Source organism: Aythya fuligula, chromosome 2 (genome assembly GCF_009819795.1).
Source record: "Aythya fuligula isolate bAytFul2 chromosome 2, bAytFul2.pri, whole genome shotgun sequence".
NCBI lineage: Eukaryota > Metazoa > Chordata > Aves > Anseriformes > Anatidae > Aythya > Aythya fuligula.
The window spans coordinates 159,195,963-159,206,136 of record NC_045560.1 but is presented as its reverse complement, the minus strand read 5'-3'; the positions used below and the strand labels follow the sequence as shown (position 1 = coordinate 159,206,136).

Here is a 10,174-nt window from a genome sequence, read left to right as displayed (position 1 = left end):
CTCCCCCTGCCCACACCATGGGGTCCCATGGGGTGCAGGGGGTCCGGCAGCCCCCTGGTGCCGCTCACCCTGCAGGAACAGGGGGGGCCAAAAGCCAGGGGCTCCTACGGGAAGGGGCCGCCGCAGGATCGGCGCGATGGGAATTGGGCTCGCCCTGGCGCCACCGTGCCCCTCGCCCCCGCTGCTGCTCCCCGGCTGGAATCCGGCCCCAGGGAGCGGGGAGGAAAAGTCCCACGGCCCCGCGCTGCCAGGGGGCGGCTGGGGGCGGCCCCGCGGGGCCATCGTGCCCGTGCCGCCTCCCGCCACGTGTCACCGCGTCCCCACGCGTCCTACCCGGGGGGCGCGGGCACCGCAGCACGAAGAGCGCCCAGAGGCAGAGGGGGCCGAGCGCCGAGGCCAGCACCCAGAGCACCCACAGCCACGCGGGGTCCCCCGGCGTCCCCGGGTTCGGAGGGGCCATGCGGGAGCCCCGGGAACTCGCGGCCCCGTCCGGCTGCTGCAGGAGGGATCCAGATGTGCGGCCTCTCCCCGCTGACTCACTGCGGCCGGCGGGGACGCCTCCGGCTCTGCCACGGAGCCTTAACCCTCGCGGGGGCCGTGGCGGGGATCCCCCGGCTGCAGGGACCCCCCCAGCCTTTGCGCCCCCCCAACTCCGAACGCCCCCCGGAATGGGGACCCCGCTTGCAGCACGGCTGCGTGGGGCCGGATCCTGGCACCAGGAGGGTGCGGTGCAGCCACCCCCCGGTTGTGCCGCCTGCCCCACGCCGTGCTCCCCCTGTGTACCCCCCCCCAACATCCCCCAGGCCCCCAGTCCCCCTGTGTGTCCCTGTGTCCCTACATTGCCCGTGTCCCCTACACCCCCTCCCACCCCCACCCCTGCACCCACTGTCTGCAGGCAGCTCCAATGCTCAGCCCCGTCCCCTGCATCCTTCATGGTCCTGGCCCCCCGGTGTTGCTCACATCCCCAAATCTCTCACATCTTGCAAGGAGCCCCCCCACACCCCTCCCCTGCACCCCCTTTATCCCCTGCACCCCCCGTGTCCCCTGCACCCCCATGTCCCCTACACACCCCCCATGTCCCCTGCATCCCCCATGTCCCCTGCACCCCCTACACCCCCTGCACCCCCATGCCCCCACCCCTGGCACTGCTGTGGGGTGCCCCCGACACAAACACATCCCCAGGCAGTGGCTCCATGCCCACAGCCCGGCCGCTGCCAGCTCCAGCATCACCCATGGCCCCAGCCAGGACCTCCTCCTGGTGCTGGGCTCTGGGGACTGGTGGCCCTTTGGTGGCACCCCCCGGGCACGCTGGCCCTGCCCCATGGACACAGGAACCCCCAGCCCCCAAGGGTCCCCACTGCAGGCCAGCAGACACCGGTGCTGCCCAGTGCCCTGGGGCTGTGCCCGCTGCTGGCACTGTGCTGATGGGCTGGGGGAGGGCAGCAGAGACCCCCGGAGCCCCCTGGGGTGCCCATGGGGTGCAGCGAGGCTCTGCCGGGGAGGGGGGCAAGCACAGGCAGCTGCAGCACAGGCAGGGTGCTCAGGGTGCTGAGGGTGCAGGCAGGGTGATTACGGTGCAGGCAGGACACAGGCAGGGTGCTCAGGACACAGGCAGGACACAGGCAAGGCGCAGGCAGGGTGCAGGCAGGACACAGGCAGGGTGCTCAGGACACAGGCAGGGTGCAGACAGGACACAGGCAGGGTGCTGAGGGTGCTCAGGACACAGGCAGGGTGCTCAGGGTGCAGGCAGGGCGCAGGCAGAGTGCTCTGGACACAGGCAGGGTGCAGGCAGGGTGCTGAGGGTGCAGGCAGGGCGCAGGCAGGGTCCTGGGGGTGTGGGCAGGGTGCTCAGGACACAGGCAGGACACAGGCAGGGTGCTCAGGATGCAGGCAGGGTGCAGGCAGGGCGCAGGCAGGACACAGGCAGGGTGCTCAGGGCGCAGGCAGGCTGCAGGCAGGGTTCCCCCCCCCGCGCTGCCCGCTCAGCCCCGGGGCGCTGCCGCCGCCGCCGCAGCTCCGGATCCGCCCGCGGCTCCCACGGGCCCCACGCGCGGGGGGAGCGGGGCCGGGGCCAGCCCAGCCCGGATGCCCCGGGGCTGCGGGTGCCAAGCTCCGGAAAGCGCTGCCCAAAACCCCCGGGGTTGCGAAACGCCGAGCGGCACCGCCCGGACACGGCCCCCCCGGGGGCCCCAGTGCCCGGCCACCCCCCCCCCCCCACCCCGGCCCCGTGGCCGTCCCCTCGCGGCTGCTGCCACCGTGAGGCCACGCGTGACACCGGCACCACGGGTGGCACCAGGACCACGGGTGACACCGGCACCACGGGTGGCACCAGCGCCCTGGGCTTCCCCGCTCCATCCCCACGGGCTCAGGACCCCCCCGACCCTCCCCAACGGAGCCCACCCTGTGGGGCCACCTCCCACCCCCCCCACCAACCCACAGACGCAGACGGATGAGTGGGGGACCCCCTGGCCACCCCCCGCCCCAGCAGGGCCCCCCCAAGATCCTGCCAGCCCCGAGGGGCCGGGTGAGCCCCCCAAACCCCCTCAGCCCCCCAACTCTCCTCCAGCGCACAAGGAGCCACCCAGCCTTTATTCCAAATCCTGTACACGTTGCACCCGCATCCCCTGCACCCATCTCTGCACCCCTGAGGCCACACCGGGGCCGTCCCCACATCCCCAAACCCCCCCACCCCCCGGGACCCCAACCCCGGGGGGTCACCGGGCTCAATGCAGCAGCTTGGAGCGGCGGCAGGTGAGGAGGTACTGGGGGTAGGCCTGGGTGTCGTTGAAGATGACGAAGATGCTGGGCTCGGACAGGTTGTCCACCACGCTGTCGTAGCGCCGCGGGGCCCCCGCCGCCTCCCGCAGCGGAGGTGCCCGCATGTCCCGGCTGCCCAGCGTGTAGTCCCCCGTCAGCGCCTTGGCCACGAAGATGTACTTGTTGCCGTCCGTGCCGCAGGGCGAGTACTGCTCCTGCGCCGACACGGCCGCCTTGGCCGCGAAGTAGACGCCGAGCCCGTAGAGAGCAGCTGGGGCAGAGGGGGTCAGCCGGCACCGCGGGGGGCACGGGGCCGGCACCCCACACCGGGGGTGCTCCCCCCCCAGCCCGCGCTCACCGTTCTTGCCGCAGAAGCTGCGGTTGAAGCCGTGCAGGCAGATCTCGCGGCTGGACTGCTCCGTGGTGCCGTGGAACAGGACGCGCTCCACGGCCCGGCTGTGGCACGCCTTCTCCATGCTGGCCTTCTTCAGCTGGTACTGCTTGTAGAGCAGCGGGTGGATCAGCTTCTCCACCTGCCGGCAGCGCGCAGCGGTCAGGCCCCGTGGCTCCAGCCCCCCTGGGACCCCCCCCCCAGGACCCCGGCCCCGTGCCACCTTCACGATCTGGATCTTGTTGTAGAGCTCCTCCAGGGTGGCGTAGAAGAGCTGCACGGTGTCCCCGAACTCCTCCGAGTCCTCGGCCAGCGGCATCAGCCTCACCTCCTCGTCCAGCCCCGACGCCTCCGGCCCTGCAGAAGAGATCGGGAGGGGACACCGGTGAGGGGGGGGGTGCAGCCCGTGGCGGTGCGGGACCCCCGGACCCCCGCGGCACGCACCGAGCAGGTGCCAGGCGCTCTCGCTGGGGGGCTCGCTGCGCGAGATGGGCAGGGCGGAGGCGGTGCTGATGTCGTACTCCTCCATCTGCTCCAGGTCGACGATGACGGGCCGCCCGTCCAGCAGCACGTCCAGCTGCCTCTGGCCGCGCTGCCACGCCGCCTCCAGCAGCGCGGCGGTGGCGGGCTCGTAGGGCACGGCCGTGCCCGTGGGGTCCCAGCGCACCCAGCGCGCCGCCGCCGTGGCCGCCCCGGGGGGACCGCGCTCCGCCGGCCTCAGCCGCTGCAGCAGGACGGCGAGGTCGCGGGCGGCGGCGGCGGTGTACCCGGCGAAGCCGTGCAGCGTGGCCGTGGAGCCGCGCAGGGAGAGGCGCACGGCGTGCCGGCGCTGCAGCAGGGCCAGGCAGCGGCGGCAGCCGTCCGGCAGTGCCCGCAGCCCCGCGCTCTCCACCTGCTCCGTGCGCAGCCGAGCCTCCAGAGCCTGCTCCAGCTGCCGGGGCAGCGCGCTCACGTCCCGCTCGAAGGAGGCGTACAGCGTCACCCGCGCCGTGTCGGCTGCCGGCAGGGCCTCCTCCAGCGAGGCCTCCAGCGCGGCCAGGAGGCCAGCATCCTCCTCGTCCGAGGCGGGGTGGGGGCCAGCCCGCTGCTCCTCCCGGTAGGAGTGCAGGGACAGCGCGGTGGCGCGCTTCAGCTCCTCGTCCTCGTGCTGCGTGCTGTCCATGGACCGCTGGATGGCCAGCAGCATCTGCGCCTCCTCGTCCTCCCCCCCGCCCTCCAGCTCGTCCAGGAGCACGTCCCTGGTGCCGTAGCTCTCAGACGCCTCCCAGGGCTCCTGATCCGCACCAAGGGGCTCGAGCACACCGTCGGGGTCCCACTCTTTGCCGAAGCTGCCCTCGAGCTGCTCCAGAGTTGCCTCATGCAGGGCGGGCAGGGGGGAGCCTCTGCCCTCCTCATCCTCACGGGTGCCATCGGTGCGCAGTGCCGTCAGCAGCGCCTTGATCTCCTCTGCGAGGAGAAGCCGGCGTCAGCCAGACCTGACCCGGGGGTCGCCGCGCCCCCAGCACCCCCCTGCACCCCACTCACCGATGTCAGGGGGCAGGCTGTCTCCTGCAGCACCGTCGGGCAGCTCCGGGTGCTTGGAGCCGAGCGTGGTGGGCTGCGGCTGCTGGCGGCAGCTCGGGGGGAGCAGCTCTGCCAGCTCCAGCTGTGGGGACGGACGGGAGGCGCTGCACACACGGGCAGCACAGAGCTGGTGCCGCCTGCACCCTCCTCCCGGCCTCCCCAGGTGGCAGCAGGGCCAGTGCCGGCCGTACCTGGGGGTCCGGGGGGCTCCACTGGACGTTGTCCAGCTCGAGGACGCACTGGAAGCGGCTCTCCAGCTGGCGCAGGATGCTCTGCCCGCCCTCGTCCAGCAGGAAGCGGGCGACGCCGGGGTAGCTCAGCGTCACCGTCTGCGAGCTGACGGTGCCCAGGAGGCTCTGCAGGAATTCGGCGGCCGCCTGGCACCGCCCGGCCTCCCCGCTCACCTGCGGCACAGCACCACGGGGTCAGCACCCTCCTCCCGGCCCCCCCTGGCCCCCCGCCGGCCCCGCGCTCACCCTGAAGCCGGAGACATCGTCGCCTTCCATCGGCAGCATGGAGACCTCGGGGATGCTGGCCAGCAGGTCCTGGTAGTGCTGCTGCAGGTAGCGCAGCGCGCCCCGCTCCATCGCCACCAGCGTCTCGTCGGGCACCGCGTCCCGCAGGAAATCGCGCAGCTGCCGCCGGTTCTCCTGCTCCGTGCCGCGCAGCGCCAGGACCTGCAGCCGCCCGCTGCCGGGGGCCAGCTGCATCTCGCAGCACCGCAGCCGCTCCCGCAGCTGGTGCCAGCGCGGCGAGCACAGCGCCAGCGCCTCGCGCGCCGACAGCTCCACGGTGAAGGGGCTGAGGGCGTCCTGCAGCAGGCGGGCGGCGGTGCGGGCGGCCGCGGGGCTCTGCGCCGTCACCACCACCTCGTCCTCCGCCACGGCGTAGGTGGCTGGCGTGGCACAGCTGGCCAGGAGCTGCCCCAGGTGTGCGCGGACGTCCTCGCGGCGCAGGAAGAGCAGCGTCGGGGCCGGCAGCGCCAGGCGCTCCTGCGCCATCGCCTCCGTCACCGTCTGCAGCCGTGGCTCGGGCTCTGCTGCTGACGGTGCCGGGTTCGGCTCCCGCGGCAGCTCCGCCGGCTCCGTGCTGCTCTCCTGGTGGCCGGGAGCAGCCGGCTCAGCATCCCCAGGGTCCGGCTCCTCCGCCGGCTCCAGGAACTCGTAGTAGGGCGAGACGGCCAGCTCGCTGTCCTGCAGCTGGTGCGGCTGCTGCAGCACCCGCGCCGCCACTGCCGGGAGAGAGACGTGGTGCAGCCAGGGCCGTGCACACCCCCACTGCGGGGACAGGGCTGGGACCCCCAGGATGAGCTGCGGGAGGGGGCAAAGCAAAAAGTGGGGCCCCCCCAGGCCATGCCAGCACACGGCCACTCACCTGCGTGCTCCTGGAAGGAGACGATGGCCGCTCGGCCCCCCGGCAGCACCCGCACGGCGCGCACGCGGCCGCCCCCGCTGCGGCGGTTCTCGAAGTAGAGCTCCAGCAGGTCCCGGTGCAGCCCCGGCGCCCGCACCCACACGCTGTCGGTCTGCGGCAGCCTCTGCACGGCCACCGTGGCCCCCTCCAGCTTGCGGCACCGCACCCGCTCCTCCACCGCCGCCAGCGCTGCCGGGGAGGCGGCGGTGACGCCGGGGCCAAGGGGGCACCCGGCACCTCTCCGCCCAGCCCTCCCAGCGCCCACCAGTGCTCCCAGTCACCCGCCGCTGGGAGCAGGGGCTGCGGCACACCCCGGCACCCCCAGCACCGCGGTGCCGTCCCGGTGCCCTCACCGGCGTCGTCGAGCGGCTCGTGCAGCCGCAGCAGCGCCCAGTCCCCGGCGCGGCACAGGCTGTAGGCACCGGGGGGCCGCTCCAGCACATGCTCCACGTAGAGCTCCAGTAGCTCGGGGGGGGTCTGGGGGCTGACGCCCCCCAGCAGGAGCCCCGCCGGGTCCCAGGGGGGGGCCGGGCGCACCCGCAGCTCCGCGCCCTGCAGCCGGTGGGGGGCACGGGCCAGGACGCTCTGGGCGTCTGGGGAGGGAGAGAGACACTGGGGGCTGGGGCTGGGGGCTGGGGGCAGCGCCCGCACCCCACACCCTGCACAGCCCCAACCACGAGCTGCTGATGCAGCTCACCAGTGCTCCCAGTTTGGAACAGGGCCCTCAGTGCCCAGCCCAGCGCTCCCAGTTTGGACCAGCCCCCCACCCCACTCTGCCCCCAGTGCTCCCAGTTTGCACCAGGACCCCTTGACACCCCAACCCAGCGCTCCCAGTTTGGACCAGGACTTCCTCGTGTCTCAGACCAATGCTCCCAGTTTGAACCAGGACCCCTAGTGCCCAGCCCAGTGCTCCCAGTTTGCACCTGGGCCCCTTCACACCCCAACCCAGCGCTCCCAGTTTGGACCAGGACTTCCTCGTGTCTCAGACCAATGCTCCCAGTTTGAACCAGGACCCCTAGTGCCCAGCCCAGTGCTCCCAGTTTGCACCTGGGCCCCTTCACACCCCAACCCAGTGCTCCCAGTTTGGACCAGGACTTCCTCGTGTCTCAGCCCAGTGCTCCCAGTTTGCACCGGGGCCCCTTCACACCCCACCCCAGCGCTCCCAGTTTGCACCAGCGCCCCCAGCAGCAGCCCGGCCGCTCCCCTCTCACCTTGGGGGCTCTCGAAGCTGAGGATGAAGAGCGGCCCCAGGCGCTGGCAGCTCCGCACGGGGCCCCCCCCCGAGCGCCGCCGGCTCTCGAAGTAGAGGACGAGGAGATCCTCGTCGGCGTCGGGGGGGGCGCCCCCCACCTCCAGCACCCCCTCGGCCATCCCGCACGACCCCCTCTGGGGGGGGGCGCTCAGATTGGGGACCCCAACACCCCCACCCCGTGCGCCCCCCGACCCACGGCAGCACAGCCCCGAGGGACCCCAAGCCAGGGACCCCCCCGCAGCCCCCTGGCACCCCCTGGGACCCCCCGGGACCTCCCGGAACCCCCTGAGCCCCCCTGTGCCCCTCACGCCCCCCCCCGCTGCCCGTCCCCCCCGCACCGCTCCGGGCGCGGAACCGAAACCGAAACCGGACGGGGGGGGGGGGCGGGTGGGCGGGGCAGCGTCCGGAGCCCCGCCCATCGCCACACCCCCTCCCTCCTCGAGGCCCCGCCCCCCCGTGCCGAGGCCCCGCCCCTCCCGGCGCGGCGCGGAGCGGAGCGGCGCTGCCTGCACGGCGCGGTGAGCGGGGGCGCGCGCGGGAAGGCGGGGGCGCGCGCGGGAAAAGCGGGGGCGCGCAGCCCGGGGCTGCGGGCGGGGGGGCACGGGGGGGGCCCCCACGCGTGTCCGCGGCCCCGGGAGGGGGGCGCGGAGCCCGGCCCGGCCCCGCACGGCCCCGCTGCGGCGGCGCTGCGGCGGCGCGGCCCCCCCCCGGCGCTGCGGCACCGGAGAGTCCCGGCCCCCCCCCCCCCCGGCACCAAGGGGACCCCCCCCGGTCCCAAGGGTCCCGGCCGCAGCCCCCGGGATTAGCGGCGGCCGGGCCGTAAATAGGCCGCGGCGGGGAATTACGGGCGTTAGGGCAAAGCGGCTTATGGCCGGGGGCCGGGCTGCGTGACACCCCCGTGACATGGCCCCCCCCGGGACATGTGGCCCCCCCCGGGACATGCCACCCCCCCCGGGGACATGTCCGCCCCGTGACATGTCTGCCCCGTGACATGCCACCCCCCCCGGGACATGTTACCGACCCATAACATGCCCCCCCCCGTAACATGCCCCCCCCGTAACATGCCCCCCCCCTGTAACATGCCCCCCCCGTAACATGCCACCCCCATGACATGCCACCCCCCCGTGACATGTCCCCCCCCTCCATGACACGGCACCCCATAACGTGCCACCCCCCGTGACACGCCACCCCCGTGACGTGACACCCCCGCACCGTCCCCGTCCCCCCCCCCTTGCACTTTCTGTTCCTCGTCCCCGCAGCAGCGCTGTCCCCAGCAGCGTGGGCAGCCAGCCAGGGTGCGGGGACGCAGCCCCACGGGGGGGGCACTGGGGACAGTGGGGACGCGTCCCCTGTGGGCAGCCTGCCCGGGTGTGGAGATCTGGCCCCATAGGTGGGGGACAGCGGGGACACGTCCCCTGCCCGGTGCCCAGTGGGGTTTTCCCCCATCCCGGCCCTGCTGTGGGGCTTGATCTTTGCCCTGTGGGGCAGAGCTGTGCCCTGGGGCTGTGTGGGGTGTGCCGTGGGGCTGTGTGGGGTGTGATGTTGGGTGCTATTATGGCCTCCATACGGGGTGGTGCAGGGCATTGCTGTGGGGCTGTGCTGTGGGGCTCTGTAGGGTGCGATGTGGGGTGCTGATGGGGCATGGCTGTGGGGCTGTGTGGGGCTGTGTGGGGCCGCGTTGGGTGCTATGGGGCCGTGTGGGGAGCTGTGGGGCATTAATGGGACTGTGGGGGGCCACTACAGGGCTGTGTTGGGCTCTATGGGACCATGTTGGGCACTATGGGGCTGTAGGGGGGCTGTGGAGTGCTATGGGACTGTGTGGGGCTCTATGGGGCCGTGCTGGGCACTATGGGGCTGTGTTGGGTGCTATGGGGCCGTGGGGGGGACTGTATGTGGGGCTGTGGAGTGCTGTGGGATTGTGTGGGGCTCTGTGGGGCCGTGCTGGGCACTATGGGGCCGTGTGGGGCTCTATAGGGCTGTGTTAGGTGCTATGGGGCTGTGTGGGGCACTATGGGGCTGTGTGGGGCTGTGTGGGTCACTATGGGGCCGTGTGGGGCTCTATGGGGCTGTGTGGGCTTGTGTGGGTCACTATGGGGCCGTGTGAGGCTGTGTGGGTCACTATGGGGCCGTGTGGGGGGCTGTGTATGGGGCTTTGGGGCACTATGGGGTTGTGTGTGGGGCTCTATGGGGCACTGCTGGTCTCTATGGGGTCGTGCTGGGTGCTATGGGGCCGTGTGGGGCTCTATGGGGCCGTGTGGGGCTCTGTGGGGCTGTGTGGGTCACTATGGGGTCGTGTGGGGGGCTGTGTATGGGGCTTTGTGGCACTGTGGGGCCCTGCTGGTCTTTATGGGGCCGTGCTGGGCACTGTGGGGCCCTGCTGGTCTTTATGGGGCCGTGCTGGGCGCTATGGGGCCGTGCTGGTCTCTATGGGGCCGTGCTGGGCGCTATGGGGCCGTGCTGGGCGCTATGGGGCCCTGCTGGTCTCTATGGGGCCGTGCTGGGCGCTATGGGGCCGTGCTGGGCGCTATGGGGCCGTGCAGACCCCGCCGCAGGCCGCAGCCGCGGCCATCCCCGGCCCTGCGGGGGTGGCGCAGGCGCGGGTGGGAGCCAGGCCCGGGCTGGGCCGTGCCGGGGGGGGGGCCAGCGGCGGCCGCGGCCTCACCGGGACCGGGCCCGTGACCGGTGTGTGTGTGTGGGGGGGGGCCTCGTCGCCATGGCAACGTCCCCGCCACCGGGCCGCCATCTTGTGCGGCGGGCCCGTTGCTGAGCGGGGCCGTGCCCCCCCCTCTTTTCCTCCT

The 10,174-nt window shown here is 73.1% G+C and overlaps 1 protein-coding gene across 1 annotated transcript; it reads right to left on the bottom strand.

Annotated features, from left to right (window-relative positions):
- Positions 1-2,723: 2,723 nt before the first annotated feature.
- PARP10 (poly(ADP-ribose) polymerase family member 10) lies at positions 2,724-7,495 on the bottom strand. The gene is made up of 10 exons (XM_032181194.1): positions 7,336-7,495; positions 6,478-6,717; positions 6,086-6,313; positions 5,188-5,942; positions 4,903-5,115; positions 4,673-4,793; positions 3,593-4,594; positions 3,372-3,505; positions 3,116-3,290; positions 2,724-3,028 (listed from the first exon to the last, which is right to left on the bottom strand). The coding sequence occupies exons 1-10, from the start codon at positions 7,493-7,495 to the stop codon at positions 2,724-2,726; spliced, it is 3,333 nt and encodes a 1,110-aa protein (XP_032037085.1).
- Between the last annotated feature and the right edge of the window lie 2,679 nt (positions 7,496-10,174).

What these genes read in the sequence shown, in the direction of transcription:
- PARP10 (XM_032181194.1), bottom strand. Translation starts at nt 7,495, where the DNA reads ATGGCCGAGGGGGTGCTGGAGGTGGGGGGCGCCCCCCCCGACGCCGAC. An exon ending in CAGCCTGCCCCCTGACATCG is followed by an intron (nt 4,595 to 4,672) that starts GTGAGTGGGGTG and finishes TTCTCCTCGCAG; the next exon opens with AGGAGATCAAGGCGCTGCTG. An exon ending in GAGCGCCTGGCACCTGCTCG is followed by an intron (nt 3,506 to 3,592) that starts GTGCGTGCCGCG and finishes TCTCTTCTGCAG; the next exon opens with GGCCGGAGGCGTCGGGGCTG.